The sequence below is a fragment of the Aspergillus lucknowensis genome (assembly GCF_044049455.1).
Source record: "Aspergillus lucknowensis strain CBS 449.75 chromosome Unknown BJX67scaffold_64, whole genome shotgun sequence".
Lineage (NCBI taxonomy): Eukaryota > Fungi > Ascomycota > Eurotiomycetes > Eurotiales > Aspergillaceae > Aspergillus > Aspergillus lucknowensis.
The window spans coordinates 78,893-97,146 of record NW_027263608.1 but is presented as its reverse complement, the minus strand read 5'-3'; the positions used below and the strand labels follow the sequence as shown (position 1 = coordinate 97,146).

The following is an 18,254-nucleotide window of genomic DNA, read 5'->3' as shown; positions in this document are numbered from 1 at the left end:
CCAGCTTTCGTAACACAAAGGGACCTCCGCGCCCGAAGAGAAGAGAACCGAACCATATTAATCCCACCGCATCATCTTCTCATCGGTCCCCAGAAAAAACAACCTCAACTCAACCTCAACCCAGCGATTAACGAAAAGGGAAGAAAAGGAATACACAATGACGGAAATTTTCTCTATAAGCCAGCTCAGTTCACCTTCTCGGTGCTGGTGTTCCCATCACTGGAATCGGGTTCCTTGGCGGCGGCGTTGTGCTCGAGCACACTTGCGCGACGAACGGCCTCGTCCTCGACGTCGCTGAGGTTGCGCAGGAGTTCGCCCTTCTTGCCGTACATGTGCGGCTCCTCCTCAGCCCTCTTGACGACGTTGAAGATGTTCGTGGTCTTGCGGAAGATGCGGTCCATTTCTTCGAGAGAGCGGTAGGCGGTCTCCGGGTAGAAGAAGTAGACGACGGGGACGATGAAGGCGTTGCTGGTTCTTGTTAGTTTCATATTTTTTATCTCGATGAGGAGTTGGGGGACAAGGCTTACATGACAGCGAAGATAATGTAGGTCTGGTATCCAATGTTCCTGAAGGCAACCGGGGTGATCATGACGACCATGAAGTTGAAGATCCAGTTCGAGGACGTGGAGAGGGCGTTGGCCGGCGCACGAATCTTCAGCGGCACGATTTCAGCGGGATACAACCAGGTCATGCCGAGCCATCCGATAGCGAAGAATGTGTTGAAAACGAAGAGGAAGACGGCGCAGGCAATGTTGGCAGAGTCGGAACCGGCACTGGCCGTACCCGCAAGAATGGCCATGGAAATGGACATGCCCGCTGCACCGAAGAGCATGAGGGTGCGGCGACCGAATTTCTCGATAGTGAAGACGGCAATCCACGAGGCCAGGAAGTATTCTGTTCCGTTGCAAGCGGCGATCAGACGAGACCGCTCGAGGGACATGCCGAGCTGCTCCTCCAGCACAATGGGGATGTAGTAGGTGATAAGGTTGATACCGGAGATCTGCTGGAACATCTGGTTGACGTAGGCGAGCACGGTACGGTGGAAGTGGCGGTCTTCCGTGAAAGTGAACATATCCTTGAAGGAGCCCGAAGCCATTTCCAGCACGGTGGCCTTGATGGCGGTGAACTCGGTCTGGAGGAAAGTCGGATCAGCGCCGTCGCCGACCAGGGCGGCGAGGACTTCGCGAGCCTCGTCCTCACGGCCCTTGAGCACGAGCCAGCGCGGAGACTCGGGGAGAAACATGACGAATGCGAGGATGATCAGAGCGAAGAAGATCTGGAACGCGAGAGGGAAACGCCAGGCGACTTCGCTGGGGTCGGTGAAGAGAAGGCCGAAGTCGATCCAGTAGCTGATGGTAATTCCGCAAGTGATCATTGCACCCTCGATCATGACCATCTGTCCACGACGGTTGGCCTTGCAGCACTCGGATTGCCACGTCGGAACAGTCGACGTGTTCATGCCGTTGCCTGGGATGTGTTAGCGGGGCTGTATATCTCCAGCTCGCGGCTGACTCACCGAAACCTGTAACCAGACGCCCGATAATGAATTGAGCAAGATCGTATGAAGTACACTGCAGGAGAGCTCCAATAACCATGATGAAAGATCCGAGGAAAATAGTCTTGCGTCGACCAAGCCAGTTACCAACCCAAATTGTCGGAATCGAGCCCGCGAAACATCCCAGATTGTAAGCTGCGACGACGATACCTATGAACCGAGTCAGCAACACAGTTTGCTTTCCAACTTATCAGACAACCCGTACCTTGGCGAGTGGACTGCTCGTTACGGGCCGCATTGGATTCCAAGGCCTGAAAGTATGCACCGCTCGTGTCGATGGTCGGGAAATACTTGATGAACGAGTGTAGAGTCAAAAGACCACCGGTGACTCCTTGGTCGTATCCGAAGAGCAGAAAGTCCATACCGGCAATGATACCGATGGCGATCTGAAGTGCCTCGCCCTGGAGGCCCAAGTACTTGCGCGCCATTTTGAGGACGCTTTGCCTGAACCAGCAGCGAAGCTCTTCTCAAATTTCCTCGAGTGTGAAAGAGAACCGATTCAAACCAGGGAATAATGAGTCTCGAGTTCTCGACTGAAGAAGGAAAAGTGAAAGGAGGGAAGGATATGGGGAGAGAGAAAAAGAAGGTGAAGATCAACGGGGGTCGCACGAGGGTTGCAGATGCTCTTTTAAAGGTACAAGGAGGCTCAGAAAGTCAGCTATGGCGGGCCGCCTTAATTTAACAGCCACCCGCGAGTCAGAACCAAGGGAAAGGAAGGTACTCGGCAGCAGGGACAGCAGCGAGCCATGGTGAGGGCGCGTCAATCGGAGAGGTAACATTTCGACAGCTCCATCGAAAACGTTCACAGAGTCGGGGCGGGGTGCCTCACGATTGGCCAGGATCCCTGCGCCGAGGCCCACCTCTCCTGGCCGCCTCCGGATCTGGCGGGAGACGAAATTCCCCCAGTTTCTCCGCCTTTTTTGTTATTGGCTGTGGCGCCTGGCACCCCGTGGATCCCTTGCCCCACTCCTCAAGGCCCCAGGCACCAATTTGAGAGCGGAAAATGGACATTGATAGGTTGAGAAGCGCCAAGTGCCTGGGATCGGCGGGGCGTGAGCTTAGTCAACCCAAGCACAAAAGTCAAGAGCCCAGTTTGCAAGAAGCAATGCCGTCATAGCCTAGCTTGTTTTGGACAACCCGGCCTGCAACCGACGGTGGGCATCCTTTTTGCTGTCCCATTATTTGTTTGACGGTGACAAGTGTCTGGAGACTTCTCCGAGATCGACTGTCAATTTGGGATGCGATGATTATAATCTCTTGGTGTCTGGCGAACTGCTGTCCTCATGCAAGGGGTGAGTTGATCGTTGCCTTCGCGTGGATTCGCGTGGTGATTCTGGAATGGACGATGAAGAAACTGGGAGTCTCGTCATGCTTTCGAGGTCTTGATCATAAGATGTCCAACAGAAGTTGTGGTGAACCCACAATGCCGTTGCCACTCGCCCACTTTTATCGAATGTGGTAGCGAAATCCGGGGGTCTGGAGACTCCAGGTTTGGCCAAAGTAGTAACGATTACGTACAGATTGGGAGTGAGAGGACAAATTGCTCGCTGGTCCCCTGCCTTCTCTCTCGTTCAGTCACCTTGAGCGCTCTATCCATCTCGCATCTCGAATTCCATTATTGATTGTCAAACAAAGCACCGCATCCCGATACATTGCTTGGAAAACTCGGATCCGGCATCCCGTCATATAATTGTTGTTGGGACATCTCGCAGGCTGTCCAACAAATCTCGGTCCAGTTGCTATTTGATTTGCCCGTTTGTTCAAGAAAGACTCGAGTCTGCTCCACCATTCCAACGAGGACAATCGTCGTCAGTGGGGTTCAACTTGGAGAAGCACCACATGCAGTCGTCGCGTGGAGGAACGCAAGGAGGCATTCTCGAAGAAGTCAATTTCTGCCACATGACAGGTCGAGCCATATTTGACTCATCTAGGGGTCAATTGAACGAGCCGTGGACTTCTTGGGTATTTCTTTGATTTGTGTGCATTTGCTTGAGAATGGGACGTTGTTTGGGTGCCGAGGAAGGATCGGACGACTCCGTGCCGAGACTCTGGGCACGCACGGCATGGGCGAACCGGGTTTGCCATGGACGACAAGACACTCCCAAGCCTTGTCCAAGAAGTCTTCACCTTCTGCCCAGCAATAGCCAAGGCAGTTCTAATGATCCTTGGTAAATGCCCAGCCAGAGCGAGAATTTGGTTCATATTTGGTCGCATCTATAAAATCATCGAAATCTCGACGATAGCGACCGATTTTGAGGGTTTGAAGCCATTTGATGCTCGGGATTCAGATCTTCAGCCGACCATCCCTGTCTGGCGCCTCTCAGTGGCCAACACGGGCCACACGCTGCTCCGCCTGGCACCCGCACACCCTCGTCATCCAAGGTTCCTCCCTGAAATGGCCAGGATAATTTAGCCGACTGCTGCTGGCTCGACTCTCTGCGGTTCGCTTTGCAACACTGCGCTTCATGTGCGCCTCTCAGACTCTGCTCGTCGAATTGCATTCTTCGCTTCCCAGCTTCTGTGCTCCATCGGCACGGACCTCGGGAAACTTGCGCCACCATCTTGAACTCGGCTACGCCCGAGCCGATCGAGTCGGAGATGGCGACGGGTTACCAAATTTGGTATTTCCGTCCCATCCCTTTCCTTGTCAGCTTGTCGCGTGGATCGCTTCCATCGCGTGCTTCGAGTCCTTGTCGAAAGGATTATGCGTCTGCTGTTCTTCATTTCTGCCGCGTGTCATTTCGATTCTCGATGTCCAGACTTCCCACCGTGTCCTAACGCGTGAGAAGTTTTGGGCCGATGGTCTGTTCTTGACCACGACCCCGAGAAGGGCCACGATGGACTGGTAAATCGGGACAAACTATCTCTGATACCTCCAGCACCTGCGAGCCGTGATATTGCTGTTGATAAACCCATACGTGTCTGACAATTGCTTTCCATTAAACAAACTGCAACTTGGTTCAAAATTTTTGCCTCAGGGTCATCTCTTGTCTGTGATGCAATCGCGGAGAAGCTTCCCGAAGGCGTCACCAAGCTGGCGTTGTTCAACGAGAAGATCGAAGAGCTCTGTCTCATCTCGGATCTCTCGTGCACACCATTGACGAGTTGCCGCCAATGCCACTAATGTCGATAAGTACTGCGTTTCTTTTGGCATCAAGAACATTTAAAGGTTTTATATCCATATGACTTTTCTCTGCCTCATGGAGGCAAATCAAAGCAGTTCCAATTTGCACAGCCCATTGCGTCCAGGAATACTTTGCAACGTGGTGCTCTGCAACGACTTGCTGCAATGAGCCTCTAGTATATGCCCTGAGTAGAATTCCAGCCACAACTAGTGGTCTCTTGCTTCTGCCAGAAGTCATATCGGGATTCGTAGATACTGCAACTCCACTGCTTGTACAATATTTGGCGTGCCAGTAAAGTACTCGAGGTTTTCCAGCTCCTTTCGAATGACATCAGTATCACGAGGCTGGTAGAGCGGACGGTTCACGATCTTCAGGACATATTGCATTCCATTATTATTTACCCAGAAAACTCCGTTGGTGATCCCCATAGCGCTTGTTAACTCTTTATTGTTGATTTCCTTAAATGATGGAAACTCGTCGCACGAAGGATAGACAGTTCTGAGAGGATCTTCTGGGACCTGGCGTCTTAAGGACGTGTTGGGAGATTTTGTCGCGTTGGATTTGCCCGAATCAAACTCCACTTCCAGACCGGCCATACTCTCTTCCAGTATAACCTCGGTCATGGTGTCAGCGAGGAGAGGGAGCAACTTGTATTTAATTCGCGCAACAAAGCTTTGGAATAGCTTGCGTTGTTCACGCTTTGAAGCTGGTTGCTTTTCGGCATCATCAAGGATGCTGGCGATCGTACCTATCGGAGTCACCTTCACCCACCATAAATTGCCTTCCGTATGGTAGATTAACGTTTGCGAGCGGCTGCTGCGCTCTGGCGTTCCGTGGACAAGATAGTCCTGATCCTCCGGGTATGATGTGAGCTCGACGGCGGATGCTGAGTTAATAGGTGCAAAGTCTGGGGCCAACATGTCATCTAGAATAAGATAACCGAGCATAGGACATTGGGAAATAAGTTGGCCGTGGGTGCACCGGGGACAAGCAAAAGTAATGGCTGCAGGTGACAAGGCCTGCACCACCACGAAAATGGTCTTGGTAGTCAGGTGACGGGAACTATATCTTTTATAGCTTGTATCATTTTTCCAGCTGGTATCCTTTTCAGCACCAAGACACAAAAATACTGAGTAACTGAACAGGCAGCAGGCAGGGTGTGGAGAGCAGCACTTGCGGTGGGTGGGACTGGGCGGCAGGTGAGCACGTACAGGACATGCTGTGATGCCTAATTTTTATGGGGGATAACTCTAATTGTCTCTCAGATACTGTCCTCGCAACCAAATAGGGGACATTCATGAGATTTGCCACATAACAGACCAATTGAAGCCAGCGGCACCAAATGCGCCGGTTCGATTCCACAAGGTACAGGCCGCGCAAGCCTCAATCGTTCTCCCTAACCTGCTGCCAGGAGCCGACGGCGCTATGAGAATACTCACTGGCCTTTAAATACATCCCTTCGGATCTGTTTGTGGAAACCATGGCAGAGAATGACAAACACCGTAACCAGGGCCGTTGGGAGGTATACCGTTAGCTCAGCGATAGCGACGTGCTCAGCAGTTATTGCTATCATTTCAACTCGAGAGGTAACTTCAAGTTACAGTGGTGGAAGGGTATTCAGATGTGTGATGGGGTCTTTGATCATTATCTGATTTTCACCTCGTCATAGTAGATATCGCTACTCCTTCTGCGAGTAATACAGCGTCCCCGCACGGAGCATGTCCTGCTGCAAAGACGACACGCAGCCTGCACCCGCAAAACCCCCCATGTGAAGCGCCTGCATTACATTCCTCATAGGCGTCGCGGCATCCCCTCCCGCAAACACCCCCGGCACGTTGGTCGCGTTGAAGGGACCATTCAGCTTGATATCCATCATGGGCCCTACATCTAGCCCAAGCTGCTTCGCAAGACTGGGTTCATGGTGCTCGACATTTGGGTGAGAAGCAACGAAGCCTTCCGTCTTGGAAGTGCCGTCGGCGAATGTGATTTTGACCTTTGGACCATCGTTCACCAGGGCCAGGTTGGTGATGACTCGCGAATCGGTGGTGATGTGTGAGGCACTGGAGGGAGGGATGATGGACTTGGCATCTGCTTCTATTGTCTCGTTGCCATTGGTGTAGAGCACAATGTGCTTGCTGAGCCGCATAGCATTGGGGATGACATGCATGAGCATTTGCTTGCTCTGGATGAGGCCACCGGTGAGGACTCCCGCAGAGTCACAGCTGCGTTCTTCAAAGCCATGGCAGAAAAGGCAGTGAAACCTATAATTTGTGGTTAGCCTTGAGCCTTGACTTGGGTCCCAGCACCTGACGCCGCTTACACCCCCCGCCCATAGCACTCCTTAAAGCCATCCGGCATTTCCTCGACCTTGTCCCTAACACCGTTGGCGAGGATAACAGTTCTACTTTTGTATACTTTTCCCCGGTCATCTGTTAGCTCAAACCCATGATTCTTACCCTCCACCCCCGCTGCCTTGATGACCTTGGCACTTCTGAAGTCAACAAAGTCGGAATACCGTGTTTCCAGATCCGCCCGGATCTTTGCACGAAATACAGCTGGGTCCTGGTGATCAAATCCGGGCACGAGATGCATGCGCTGAGCAGCTGCGTTGCGGTACTCGCCAGAGTCGATTATGAGGACCGTGTGGAGCTGGCGGACGAGGGTGGTTGCGGCCGCGAGGCCTGCCGGGCCGCCGCCGACAATAAGAACGTCGTAAACCTTGGAAGTCTCCATTTTGGCAAGTGGAAGTATGGCTGTGCGTTCTCAGAGTCATCAGGTTACCTTTATATATGAATGCACTGAGGCATAGTTATGTCAAATTGCACGCCCTAAGGCACTTTTCGGACACTTTTCGGACACTTTGTAGTCACGGCACAATCCAATCGTAGAGCGGCATGACAATAGTTTGAACCTGAAGTACCCACTGGTTGCTGCTGGCGCTGGGTTCGGGTCAGGTTGTCACGGCGGGCCCCCTAATCTTCGTCCACCTCCGCCGCCAACGTCCCTCCAGCAATCGATCACACATTGTGGCCCAGAGGGGGCGAATCCTGCAGGAATCATTTTACTGCACCTCCTTCCTGCATAGGAAACAATATGCAGATAGTGGGAGGCCGGAAGGCCTTAAGGCCCCCCTCCGAAGCCCTTCACATTTAAACCCCCTCTCCCTCGCTTGCCTTCCTGTTCCTCGGGCGATTCGTTGGTATCAAAGAACATCAATCGAAGCCGGAACTCTTGAACTGTATCATTCCTTGGTTCCCAGAACCCTCGAAGCTTGGTGCCCATGTCCCTTGTTGGACACCCATCGGAGCGAAGCTGGAACGACACGGATACGGTAGTGGATTGTGCCCCAAGGCGGCCGTAGAAAACGTTGAAGCACTCAAACGTGAGAGAGGAGAGAACTTTCCGGTTTTGGCCTATCCAGATGAATAAGATGACAATCTGAGGGACATAGCGCGAGGCCATCATGTAGGGGGTATGTGTCTCCGCGCTTTGAAGTTCTGGTTGTCTTGGTATTGGGCTGCGCCGTGTTGTCAAGACAATTGTACACTGAGACGCTACTACTATGGCTTTGTACTACATATTGCTCATGGGCTAATCACTTGAACATGAAACCAGAGTCAATTTGGCCTTCGGTAATAAGCCCGAGTAGGCAGTTTCCTGTAAAAAGACCTCTCCAATATAAACCACTTGACCGTCCCAACGAGCTAATCACGTTAGCAGCAAAGCAAATCTTTCAGGTACGGGTAACTTGGGTTAAACAAGACGAAGCCCAGAATTAGGTTCATTTACCCAGGGGCTACTTGAGGCTGTTATTTTACTGCCCATCACCCTAGATGGGAGAAGGGCTCTGCTTACAGCATACAGGTATTCTTATAGATCGTAGCCTGTTGCCAACGTGAAGACATGCTTTCCCAAGCATTAGATGGATTTCGTGCACTTTGACAAAAGTATCTATGCCATATTCAACGCATTTTTGACAATGTGATATAGAAATGGAGAATAAACTGATGGTTCTAGACAGGCTCAGGCAAATATGGACTGTTCTGGACTTTCCTGACGAAGAGCTGCAAGCTCAAATGGAAGAGCTACAGAGCCAATGGATTTATGCTTATTTGGAGCCCCATAGCAACCGGACTGGTACTCCAGTGACAAGGGTTCCTCCATGGCCGGCTGGAGATCGGCGTCAACGCGCGGGCATCTGTTGTACCGAGTCGAAAACAAGCGGGTCTTAACTAAATACCAATGTTGACGGGGTTGAAAAATCTTGTTATATCTATGTACACGATCTCTGTGAATGCATGGGTGGAGGGCTTCGAGGAGCAGATGCTGAAACTATACGCCATTAAGGGGCGGATATCTGAGCATGAGTATCAATGTTACCAGCGAGGATCATTTGATTCCCGAGGGATGCACGATACCACACCTACGGCCTTTGCTTTTCGGGCTCCAAGATCGAATTTTCGAGTTTCAACACTGCGAAGAGGGGCGGCTTGTTCCGACCAGTGCCATGCCAAGATACACGAACAAGCTGGACAAGCAGGCTGATGAAAACAAAGCATGACTCCAAACTCTTGTGGCCTCGTGTTGAGAAATTGAATGGAGGCCTCCTGGTTCTCTGAAGAAACTGATAGGCCGCGGTGCTGAAGAAGCTGTTTCTCATTGTTGGCTGATTGCGAATCCCAAGCCAGAAAGACGCCATCCCCGCTTGGATAGCGTGATTGCACCCACCAGCATATCAGAACCCCAATTGACTCGCACTCCCTCCACCGTTGTCTTTTTACCTTCCCCTCCAGGAAGAGGAAACGATATCTTGTCCACACCAGACACACCAGATGCCAATGACTTGAGGCCCTAGGATGCGGAGACTTCTCCCATGTGCGCTTGGCATGTCACTCCCCCCTCAGAGAGCAAGCTTCTTGCACTTTTGCTTTCTCAGCAGAATCTCGAGAGCTTCATGTTATTGGCGCCGGCCTGTGGGGTTGGATTGCATCATCTGTCACCTTTTTGTCTCCAGACGAGTCAGTTGAGGGTTGGGGTCGCTGCGCTCCGTATAAATTGTGGTCTCCCTCCGTGTTCGGAGATGGAGCAGCGAGGGTGCATTTCCATCTTTCGACGGCGAGATGAGCGACATCAAGTCTCCCCACTCCAATAAAGCCGGATTCGAGACGGACGGGTCGTCACCGGTCCTCTCCAGCAGCGCCTCGGCCGACAAAGATGATAGCTACCAGGTGTACGACCAGGCGAGGGGGCTTGAGGTGACGCCGGAAGAGGCGAAGAAGGTGCTGCGGAAGATCGATATGCGGCTGATACCGCTGCTCATTGTTATATATATGCTTCAGGTGGGCTTCCTTGAGAGGGTGGTGAAAGTGAGACTCATTATCGTAGTACCTCGATAAAAATAGTCTCAATTTTGCGTCGGTGTATGGCTTGGAGGAGGAAACGAACCTCGAAGGGCAGGATTATTCCTGGCTGGGTGAGTAGCCTTTTCAACCTTAAAGTAATGCTGTACTGACAATATAGGATCCATTTTTTACTTTGGATACCTTGTCGCACAGTATCCTGCCGGATACGCACTCCAGAAGCTCCCGACTGGCAAGGTTCTTGCTACTACTACGATTAGTACGGCTTCCATATCATCCCGAAATAACCACCGCTAATCGATGCAGTATGGGGCGCCCTCCTCATGACAACACCGGCATGCACGAATTTCGCCGGTATTGCCGCAAACCGCTTCATCCTGGGTTTCTTCGAAGCCGTCGTCAACCCCGGTTTCGTCCTGATGATGAGCATGTGGTACACGCGAAGGGAGCAGCCGCTGCGACTGGAGTCGTATTACTGTACCAATGGAATCGCGACAATGTTCGGGGGGTACGTGGACTCCTCATCTCATCCTACAAAACCATAAAAGCATGGGGGAGACAAGACTTACAAGAAAACAGGCTAATCGGCTACGCAATCGGACACATCACAACCGGTCTCCCCCGATGGATGTACGTCTTCCTCATTTTTGGCGCCATCTCCGTCACCGTCGGCATTGCAGCGCTCATCCTCCTCCCTGATTTGCCGTCGACTGCGAAATTCCTGACGGAGCGCGAGAGAGCCATTGCCGTCGATCGCGTCGCGGAGAACCGGCAGGGCGTGAAGAACCACCACTTTAAGTGGGACCAGGTTGGGCAGGCGGCGAGGGATCCCAAGACATGGCTGTTGTTCGTTATGGCGGTTGGGGCGCAGGTTCCGAATTCTGCGTTGACGAGTGTACGCCTCCGCCCATCTCTACTCGTTTACACTTTACGCAACTTCGAGTATGCGTATGTATACTGACGGAGCAGTAGTTCACCTCGATAATCGTCGGCTCGTTCGGCTTCGACACGCTCGGAACGCAATACCTGCAGATCCCCGGCGGCGCAGTGCAATTCCTAGCCCTGCTCATCGGCGGCGCAATCGCAACAAAGTACGCGGACAGGTTCCACTCGCGCAGCGCCTGCATGATCATCGCCAACTCGATCTGCATCATCGGCGCGGGGCTGCTCGTCGGGCTGCCGGACTCGAATAAATGGGGGCGGCTCGTGGCGCTGTGGCTTTGTTACTTCCAGGGTCTCGGGTTTAGTATGAGCCTCACGATCGTCAGCTCGAATATTGCCGGGTATACGAAGAAGCAGGTGACCGGGGCGCTGTTGTTTACGGGGTACTGTGTTGGGAATATCATTGGGCCGCAGACGTTTAAGAAGAGTGAGGAGCCGGGGTATCATAGTGCTTATGTTGCGTGAGTTCGCTCGTCCCTCCTTTTTTTTAATTAAAATTTGGTTGATAGTATGCTAACATGGACAGAATGTTGGTTGGGTATACGATCAAGCTTGTCTCCATCACCATACTGTACGTGTACATGTACCTCGAGAACAAGCGCCGGGACCGCGAAGCATTGAACGAGTCCGATGACGACGCGAGCGGCATTGAAAATGGAATGCTGGTGAGTACTCAGTCCTTCCAGCAATACATCCGAGGGGATAGAACTGACGCTCCACAGGACCAAACGGAGCTGGAGAATAAGCATTTCCGATATGTACTCTAAACGTCTGATAATAGAATCGATATCCTGGCGAGGGATACTACTTCAGTAGGGATCTCTCGCTCTGTTAGAGCAAGTTTCCAGTAATACTGTGAGAGCAATAGCTCTGTATAGTCTCTTTAGTACTTACTCTGTCTCAATTGCCGGCCAGTCTTGCCTTGGCCCGGAGAGTAGCACTCAGAGCGCTACGTGGGGGCTGTTGGTGAAAATAACGGTGATGAAGTTGATAGCCCTAGATGAGTCCCCTTTCTACGAGACAGAATACCCACGATTCTCTACATTCCCTCCTTGGCCAATGTCCAATGCCGAGGATTCCCGCAATCACACGGGTTTGATAGATACGAGGCTCTCCGGACCTCAAAAGGTCTGCGGAATGGGCCGCAGGCTGGGCACAGGACACACACTGCCTACCCGAATAAATTTGTCGTTCCCATCCCAATGTCCTTTGCCTTCAGCCCCGAGAGTGAGGCCCAAATTAGGGCTTGGGTACGTGTCACCAATAGTCACGGACAATCCTACCCTTCCAAATCCCCCATTTTTGGTAATGCGTCCCAAACGATTGGAGATTCGGGAATTGGTTCAACCCACTGGGGAATACCCGATCTCCGGGCCCGTGCAGGTGGCCAGAACCCCTGCGCCGAGCCTGCCAGCCTGATTTACGGGCGGGGCGAAAATGGAGACCTGAGGAGCTCTGAGGTTGAGAGAGGCTCGTTTCTTGCCCAAGCTCAACAGCGACGACAGCCAAGGGCTGTCCAGGACACGTGTTCCGTAGTACGAGATTCAAAAACAAAGAGGGGAAATCAACTCGCGACGGATATGATTCTGTAGGACGACATCCAGACTAACGAACATGCTGTCCTACTTATTCCGGCTGCTAGAAATCATTTTTGATTTCATAGCATCATGCAGTCAGCTCCCACCCTCGCACTTCCACACGGCAACGCGAACTGACATGTCATCCGACAGTATATTTCATATCGGCCCGCCTCAAGGGAATAAAGAAACACGCCAACATCCTCCTCATCGGGCCTACAAATTCAGGCAAAACAACTCTCGCACATGTACTTCGTACGAAGTTCCGCCGGGATCCAGATCCGGACTACCTGGATAGAGACGCGTCGGGACCATATGGTACGTCCCTCAATGATGGAATCACTCACCCTAGACTCCTGGGAGTTTATTCACGGGTATTCACGCTGACACCCAGCAGGCACTCATGTCGACTTCGGCGGCACACGCTTCCAGTTCATCGATACGGGCGGGTTCGCTGCGCCCCCGCTCTCCTGGTTCTTCCCGCAGGCAGACGGGATTGTTTTTCTAGTTGACGCTGCGCAGGAGGCGCAGTGGTATCGGGAGACGAATGGGATGCTGCGGGAGGTTCTGGGGGACAAGCAATTAATTGGGATTCCTGTAGTCATTATTGGGAATAAAATAGACCATCCCAATGCTGTGAGCACGGAGGAGCTAATACAATTGATGGAGCTTGATGAGGGGAGGTTGGATGTGGTTAGGAGGGAGAGGGCGATCGAGGTTGTTATGGCGAGTGTGGTTTTGAACCAGGGTAGGTTTGCTACGTCAACAGGTTCCTTTCTACTTGCTTGTTTACTTAATATTTCTGCGTACGCATTTGATGTGAAGCTAACGCTACCAGGTCTTCGAGTGCTCCTCGAGCGGCTGTCGCAGCATGTCAACGAATCAGCCTTCCACAACGTCGCCCAAAGACGCAAGCAGGAAACAGGACGCTGAACCGACTCTTCCAGGGTAGTTAATCAGACTTGGCCCTCCAAATTGCCCGCTACAGTGTCCTCCAGCTTCGTCCATCCGTCCCTCCCCAGTAACCGCAGCAACTCTTCCGCTCTCGCGGCTGGAGGCGTCTCGGTCAGATCGACTGCCTCGTCAACAATATCGTCGGGAAATTGCCTCTCCGGGTAGAGCTTCCTGAGGATGGCAAGGAGCCCGTTGATGGTGTAGATGCCCGCATACCCGAATATCCGTTCATGCTTTCTTACCTCCGGGAGCAGAAGGGCTGCAACGTGAAGCCGAGCGGCGTCTTGGACATCAATCCAGTTCTCTGTCATACGTCAGATATAAGAGACGGCGATCATGATTGGAGTGTCGGGGGAAAACTCACGAGAAGGAACGGAGACTTCCGCGACCTTCCCATGGTAGACGGCCACCGGCCACTGCCACGGCATGGACCCGGGGTGGTCTTTATGAAGGACCGGACCGAAGTTCGCGCTGGGGAGGACTGAGTATCAGGGTTAGACGATACGTGCGACCCTTCTCACATGGATGCGAGTTCGGCTTACCGAAATTAACCTCAAAACGAGGACTATTCTCCTCAACCCACTGCGTAATTGCCTGCTCAACCTTCACCTTACTCGCCGCGTAAACCGCCGCCCCCCTCTGCGGCTCGTAAGGAGGTGGTGCGTATGCGGCCTCGACAGCAGCCTCGTTATAGGTATCCTCCGCGAGGGTGATTTTCTTCCCGATACTCGGGAGCGACGCGCTCCACGAACTCGACGTCAAGACGAACCGCTTCACACCCGGCTCTTTCGCGGCGGACCGTAGCAGCCCCAGCGTCCCCGCGAGGAGCGGGGGGATGACCGCGTTCGGGTTTGAGTCGAAGGTTAGGATCGACGCCACGTGGACGATACCGCTGACCCCTGGAAGATTATCCTGTTAGCCGTGCATGCACACAACGCAGAAGATTCTCTTAGGTATGGTACGCACCCTTAACGGCATCCTCAAAGGCATCGGGCAGACTAAGATCGGGGACTTGGACCGTCTCAAACCGCCCAGGGCCATATTTCTCATCGAATAGCGCATTCAGCCACTCCGTTCTCGACTTATCCCGAACCGTGCCTCGAACATCCCACCCGGCACCGAGGAGCTGATCGACAACATGGCTTGCGATGAAGCCATTTGCGCCGGTGACGAGGATGCGCGAGCCGCGGGGAACGACGGGATTGTGGATTTTGAGATCGGACATGATGCGTTTCAAAACTGAGATCCGAATCGAAGATGGGATGATGCGTCAGATGGGATGCCCTGCTCCAGGACGTGGGCATGTTTATACCTCGAGATGGTGTCATCAATAATGGGTGGCCGTACTATGTAAGACGGACAGATTTGTCATCGGCTGGTGCTGTGGTTGATGATTTCTACTCATGACGAAACGGCCCCCAAAACGGGCAGCTGATTTCCATTTCGAGGCAGTTGCGGCGACTTTTCGGATTGTCCCGTCCCTTGGCTCACCGAGAAGTGGCCAATCATGTCTGACATGGATCGGGGCCTGAATGTCCCCTGGACCCAAGCTGAAGCCCACTCAAAGGGGTTCAGTCGGATCTGCCCGATCTCGTAAGCGTATTCAGACAGATTGTCCGCCTCCTTCTGCTGGTCGCTGGCAATGTGATAGGCCCAGATGCCATGTGCTAACTTAGACATCTGCGGATTCTCTCTCTTGAACTTGCCTGAGTGAGGATGATTGGATGGGAGGAGAAAGGGTGTTCACGATCAAGAATCGGACCCTGTCTCGGGAGAACCCCGCCCCCTGCCTGATGGAGATACAAATACTCCCTGACGTCGCCCGCTCGGAGAGATGAGTGAGAATTTCAGGAACAACAAGATGGCAACTTTGGTTGAAAAAGTCCACAAGACGCCCTACGAGCAAATCAACCCGCGCCTCCCAAGCCTCAGCCAAAAAGGATGCACAGTACTTGTCACCGGCGGTGCGGCGGGAATAGGCCATGCAATATCTCGGGCCTTTGCTGAAGCCAGCGCGGATCGAGTGATCATTGTCGGGCGTCGGCCGGAAGCTGTCACGAAGGGCGTTGCTTCTTTGCGTTCGGAATTAGATTCCTCGTTTCAAGGCGAGATTATCGGGCGCGTGTGCGAGCTGTCCGATTTGGCGAGTATCGACCAGCTGTGGGATAGCTTTGCGGGCGAGGGTATTGAGATTGACGTTGTTGTTCTCAATGCAGCGAGCTTTTCGAAGGGGAAGCCGCTGCTCGAGCTCGGGGTTGAAGCTCTGCTGGAGGATTATCAAGTGAATGTGGTCTCCTCTTATCGGTTTGCGCAGAGGCTGTCGAAGCAGAATCTTGGGAAGAAGAAGGTATTAGCACCTCCTGATTGTACGAAGCATAGCTAACCATGTACGCAGCATCTCGTCAACGTGTCCACCATCTCGATCCACAAGTTCGATACGGCAGCCCACCATCTAAACTACGCTGCGAGCAAGAATGCCGCCGCATTACTCCTGCAGCTTCTCGCGAGGGAGGTGTCTCCCGACGAGATCCAGATTCTCAGCTTCCACCCAGGCGCTATCCTGACACAGCCGGCGCGAGACCACGGGCATGATGAAAACAGCCATCCTTGGGATAATGGTACGTGCATATCACCTCTTACTCTTATTCTCTCCCCTTGAACTGGACCGCGCTGTGGTTGGACATCTGTTGATATGGTCATCCTACTTAGAGAACCTGCCCGGCCGATTTGCGGTGTGGGCCGCGTCTGAGGAGGCCAGCTTCTTGCATGGCCGGTTTGTGCATGCCGCTTGGGATGTTACGGAGCTTCAGTCTGGGAAGGCTCGATCTCTGATTGATGATGATCCGCAGCTGCTCAGGGTTGGGGTTAAGGGTCTATAGTCGGCTTGCACCCAGTGTCAACTGAACTAGAGAAGAGAGATTGGATAGTGGCCGGAGTACCTAGCCTTCCTCTATGTATTTTCGAGAGCCAAATAATGACCCAAACTTTGATAGAAAGGGTATATTTGTGCCTGTATTATTGCCAAAGACTGTTCGCGGCTTATAGTTCTCGTCACTACACTCGCCAGGTGGAAGGCTCCGAGGATACCTCCTCTTTTTGATAGTTTTATTTCGGGTTCGAGGAGGCTTCTACGCAACCTAGACTCCTTACCCGAAGGCTTACCAAGAAAACTGTATATGGGGGTATTGACGCAGAGGGGATGTACCCTAGTTAAAGGGGACCACCATGCTCCAATCAAGAAATCAAACAACAGCTCGTTCATTTTACTGACTTAATAATTCTATTATTTCCTTCTCTTTCATAAGACCACCTTCAGTATCCGAGAATACATTTAAGGTAGCTTCTTATTGACAGACATAATTCATTGTTCAGATACTTCGATAATTATGGACGCCCTTCAAATAACAATACGTACATCTCCGCTCACTTGCCTCGCTCCACCCCCAAGCCCCAACCATCTTATCGCTACATGCAGCATACAAACGACAAGCAGATTGATGCGAGATGCATTTTCTGGCTTGGTCTACAGACACCAAGCTACCCACATCACCATAGTTGCAGCCAAACCCAACACAGACATATCCACATGATAGGACGTACCAACGTCCTCATCCGAACCCCCCTCCTCATCGTCGCTCCCAGACCCAGACCCGGACCCAGATCCAGAATCAATAGCATGACCATCCTCATCAAACATCCCCGTAGTATCATACGTGTCCGTCAACACCGGCCACGTCGCCACCTCAAACGCCGCCCTACAAGCCTCAGTCTCATTACGACTCGTGTCGTCCGAAGACAAGCGATAATAATCCTCCAGACACTCAACCTGCTGCCGATTCTGCAACCGTGCCCGACAGGGATCAGGATCGCTCACGCCCTGCTCCAAAACAAACGGACACCCGTCGTCCCTTGTGTCCCGGATCGTCCACCCCCCAGAATACTCCGGGCACGCATCCAGCATGACTTCGAGTCCTGCGACACCCTCCTCATCAACGGTAAACGAGTGCGTCCCCCACGCAACCATCAGAATATCCTCCTCCGCACAGTTCTCCGTACTATAAAGCCACAATATCACATAATCCCCAGGGTCCAGCGGATAAATGGTCAGCCACTCCGCAGCCGCAACCGCCACATCCCCATTATAGTAATAATTAAACGGCGGATTCCCATTATACGACCAAGCCGGCAACCCGGAGTCCACCCAGTCGATGTCCTCGGGCCACGAGCCGCGCTCGATCTGCGCGATGGCCGCGCTATCGTTTCCGGCGGCGGCCCAGACGCTCGCGTTGTACAGTCTGTGCTCGATGAACCACTCGTAGCTGTATGCTGCCTCGGCGTTTTGGACGGCGAAGATGAGTGGGATGTCTCTGAATTGCGAGGTTGAGACGGAGCCCGTGGGCCACAGGACGTCGACTTCGATTGTCTGTGGTGGGGAGAGATCCGCGGTTGCGAGGGTGATTGCCAGCGCGAAGCTTGCGGCGTGGGTGAGAGGGATCTGCATCTTTGGGTTCCTTGAACGTGGGAGATTTACGGGGTTTTGGGCGCAGAGGGAAGGAAGTGGGTTTCTGGGATCTTCTGGGGTTTTGTGTTCTGCGTCGTTGGCTGGAACGGTCGGTTCATTGCTGACACGAGGACCAAGGGCTTGGTGTTTCTTGTGCGCCAAGAGATGGGAGAGGCAGCAGTTTGGGTTCATCTGTGGTCCAGCTGGTGAGGAAAGACGAGAAGTGAGAACTTCTGCATC

At 52.7% G+C, this 18,254-nt stretch overlaps 8 protein-coding genes across 8 annotated transcripts; 3 read left to right on the top strand and 5 right to left on the bottom strand.

Annotated features, from left to right (window-relative positions):
- Nucleotides 1-59: 59 nt before the first annotated feature.
- BJX67DRAFT_293011 (sugar porter family MFS transporter) lies at nt 60-2,181 on the bottom strand. The gene is made up of 4 exons (XM_071026848.1): nt 1,761-2,181; nt 1,517-1,705; nt 528-1,467; nt 60-468 (listed from the first exon to the last, which is right to left on the bottom strand). The coding sequence occupies exons 1-4, from the start codon at nt 1,981-1,983 to the stop codon at nt 186-188; spliced, it is 1,635 nt and encodes a 544-aa protein (XP_070881622.1). The 5' UTR covers nt 1,984-2,181; the 3' UTR covers nt 60-185.
- A 2,148-nt stretch (nt 2,182-4,329) lies between these two features.
- On the bottom strand, nt 4,330-5,898 carry BJX67DRAFT_375148 (uncharacterized protein; the record flags this gene model as incomplete). The annotated part of the gene is made up of 5 exons (XM_071031651.1): nt 4,330-4,397; nt 4,429-4,568; nt 4,658-4,945; nt 4,981-5,566; nt 5,892-5,898. 5 exons carry the CDS (start codon nt 5,896-5,898, stop codon nt 4,330-4,332), a joined length of 1,089 nt encoding a protein of 362 aa, XP_070881621.1.
- Nucleotides 5,899-6,358: 460 nt separating this feature from the next.
- On the bottom strand, nt 6,359-7,413 carry gliT (thioredoxin reductase gliT; the record flags this gene model as incomplete). The annotated part of the gene is made up of 2 exons (XM_071033862.1): nt 6,359-6,941; nt 7,001-7,413. The coding sequence occupies 2 exons, from the start codon at nt 7,411-7,413 to the stop codon at nt 6,359-6,361; spliced, it is 996 nt and encodes a 331-aa protein (XP_070881620.1).
- A 2,035-nt stretch (nt 7,414-9,448) lies between these two features.
- BJX67DRAFT_365929 (putative MFS transporter) lies at nt 9,449-11,768 on the top strand. The gene is made up of 8 exons (XM_071030327.1): nt 9,449-10,019; nt 10,066-10,153; nt 10,201-10,299; nt 10,347-10,548; nt 10,620-10,935; nt 11,013-11,443; nt 11,509-11,647; nt 11,705-11,768. Exons 1-8 carry the CDS (start codon nt 9,801-9,803, stop codon nt 11,747-11,749), a joined length of 1,539 nt encoding a protein of 512 aa, XP_070881619.1. The 5' UTR covers nt 9,449-9,800; the 3' UTR covers nt 11,750-11,768.
- A 730-nt stretch (nt 11,769-12,498) lies between these two features.
- On the top strand, nt 12,499-14,078 carry BJX67DRAFT_365928 (P-loop containing nucleoside triphosphate hydrolase protein). The gene is made up of 4 exons (XM_071030326.1): nt 12,499-12,654; nt 12,713-12,877; nt 12,957-13,307; nt 13,398-14,078. Exons 1-4 carry the CDS (start codon nt 12,597-12,599, stop codon nt 13,490-13,492), a joined length of 669 nt encoding a protein of 222 aa, XP_070881618.1. The 5' UTR covers nt 12,499-12,596; the 3' UTR covers nt 13,493-14,078.
- BJX67DRAFT_292940 (aldehyde reductase II) lies at nt 13,504-15,095 on the bottom strand. Its single transcript, XM_071026846.1, has 4 exons — nt 14,480-15,095; nt 14,056-14,412; nt 13,878-13,994; nt 13,504-13,817 (listed from the first exon to the last, which is right to left on the bottom strand). The coding sequence occupies exons 1-4, from the start codon at nt 14,736-14,738 to the stop codon at nt 13,516-13,518; spliced, it is 1,035 nt and encodes a 344-aa protein (XP_070881617.1). The 5' UTR covers nt 14,739-15,095; the 3' UTR covers nt 13,504-13,515.
- A 1-nt stretch (nt 15,096) lies between these two features.
- Nucleotides 15,097-16,541, top strand: BJX67DRAFT_292951 (SDR family NAD(P)-dependent oxidoreductase). The gene is made up of 3 exons (XM_071026847.1): nt 15,097-15,860; nt 15,909-16,131; nt 16,223-16,541. Exons 1-3 carry the CDS (start codon nt 15,348-15,350, stop codon nt 16,390-16,392), a joined length of 906 nt encoding a protein of 301 aa, XP_070881616.1. The 5' UTR covers nt 15,097-15,347; the 3' UTR covers nt 16,393-16,541.
- Nucleotides 16,542-17,036: 495 nt separating this feature from the next.
- Nucleotides 17,037-18,014, bottom strand: BJX67DRAFT_385443 (uncharacterized protein; the record flags this gene model as incomplete). Its single annotated transcript, XM_071033861.1, has 1 exon — nt 17,037-18,014. One exon carries the CDS (start codon nt 18,012-18,014, stop codon nt 17,037-17,039), a length of 978 nt encoding a protein of 325 aa, XP_070881615.1.
- Between the last annotated feature and the right edge of the window lie 240 nt (nt 18,015-18,254).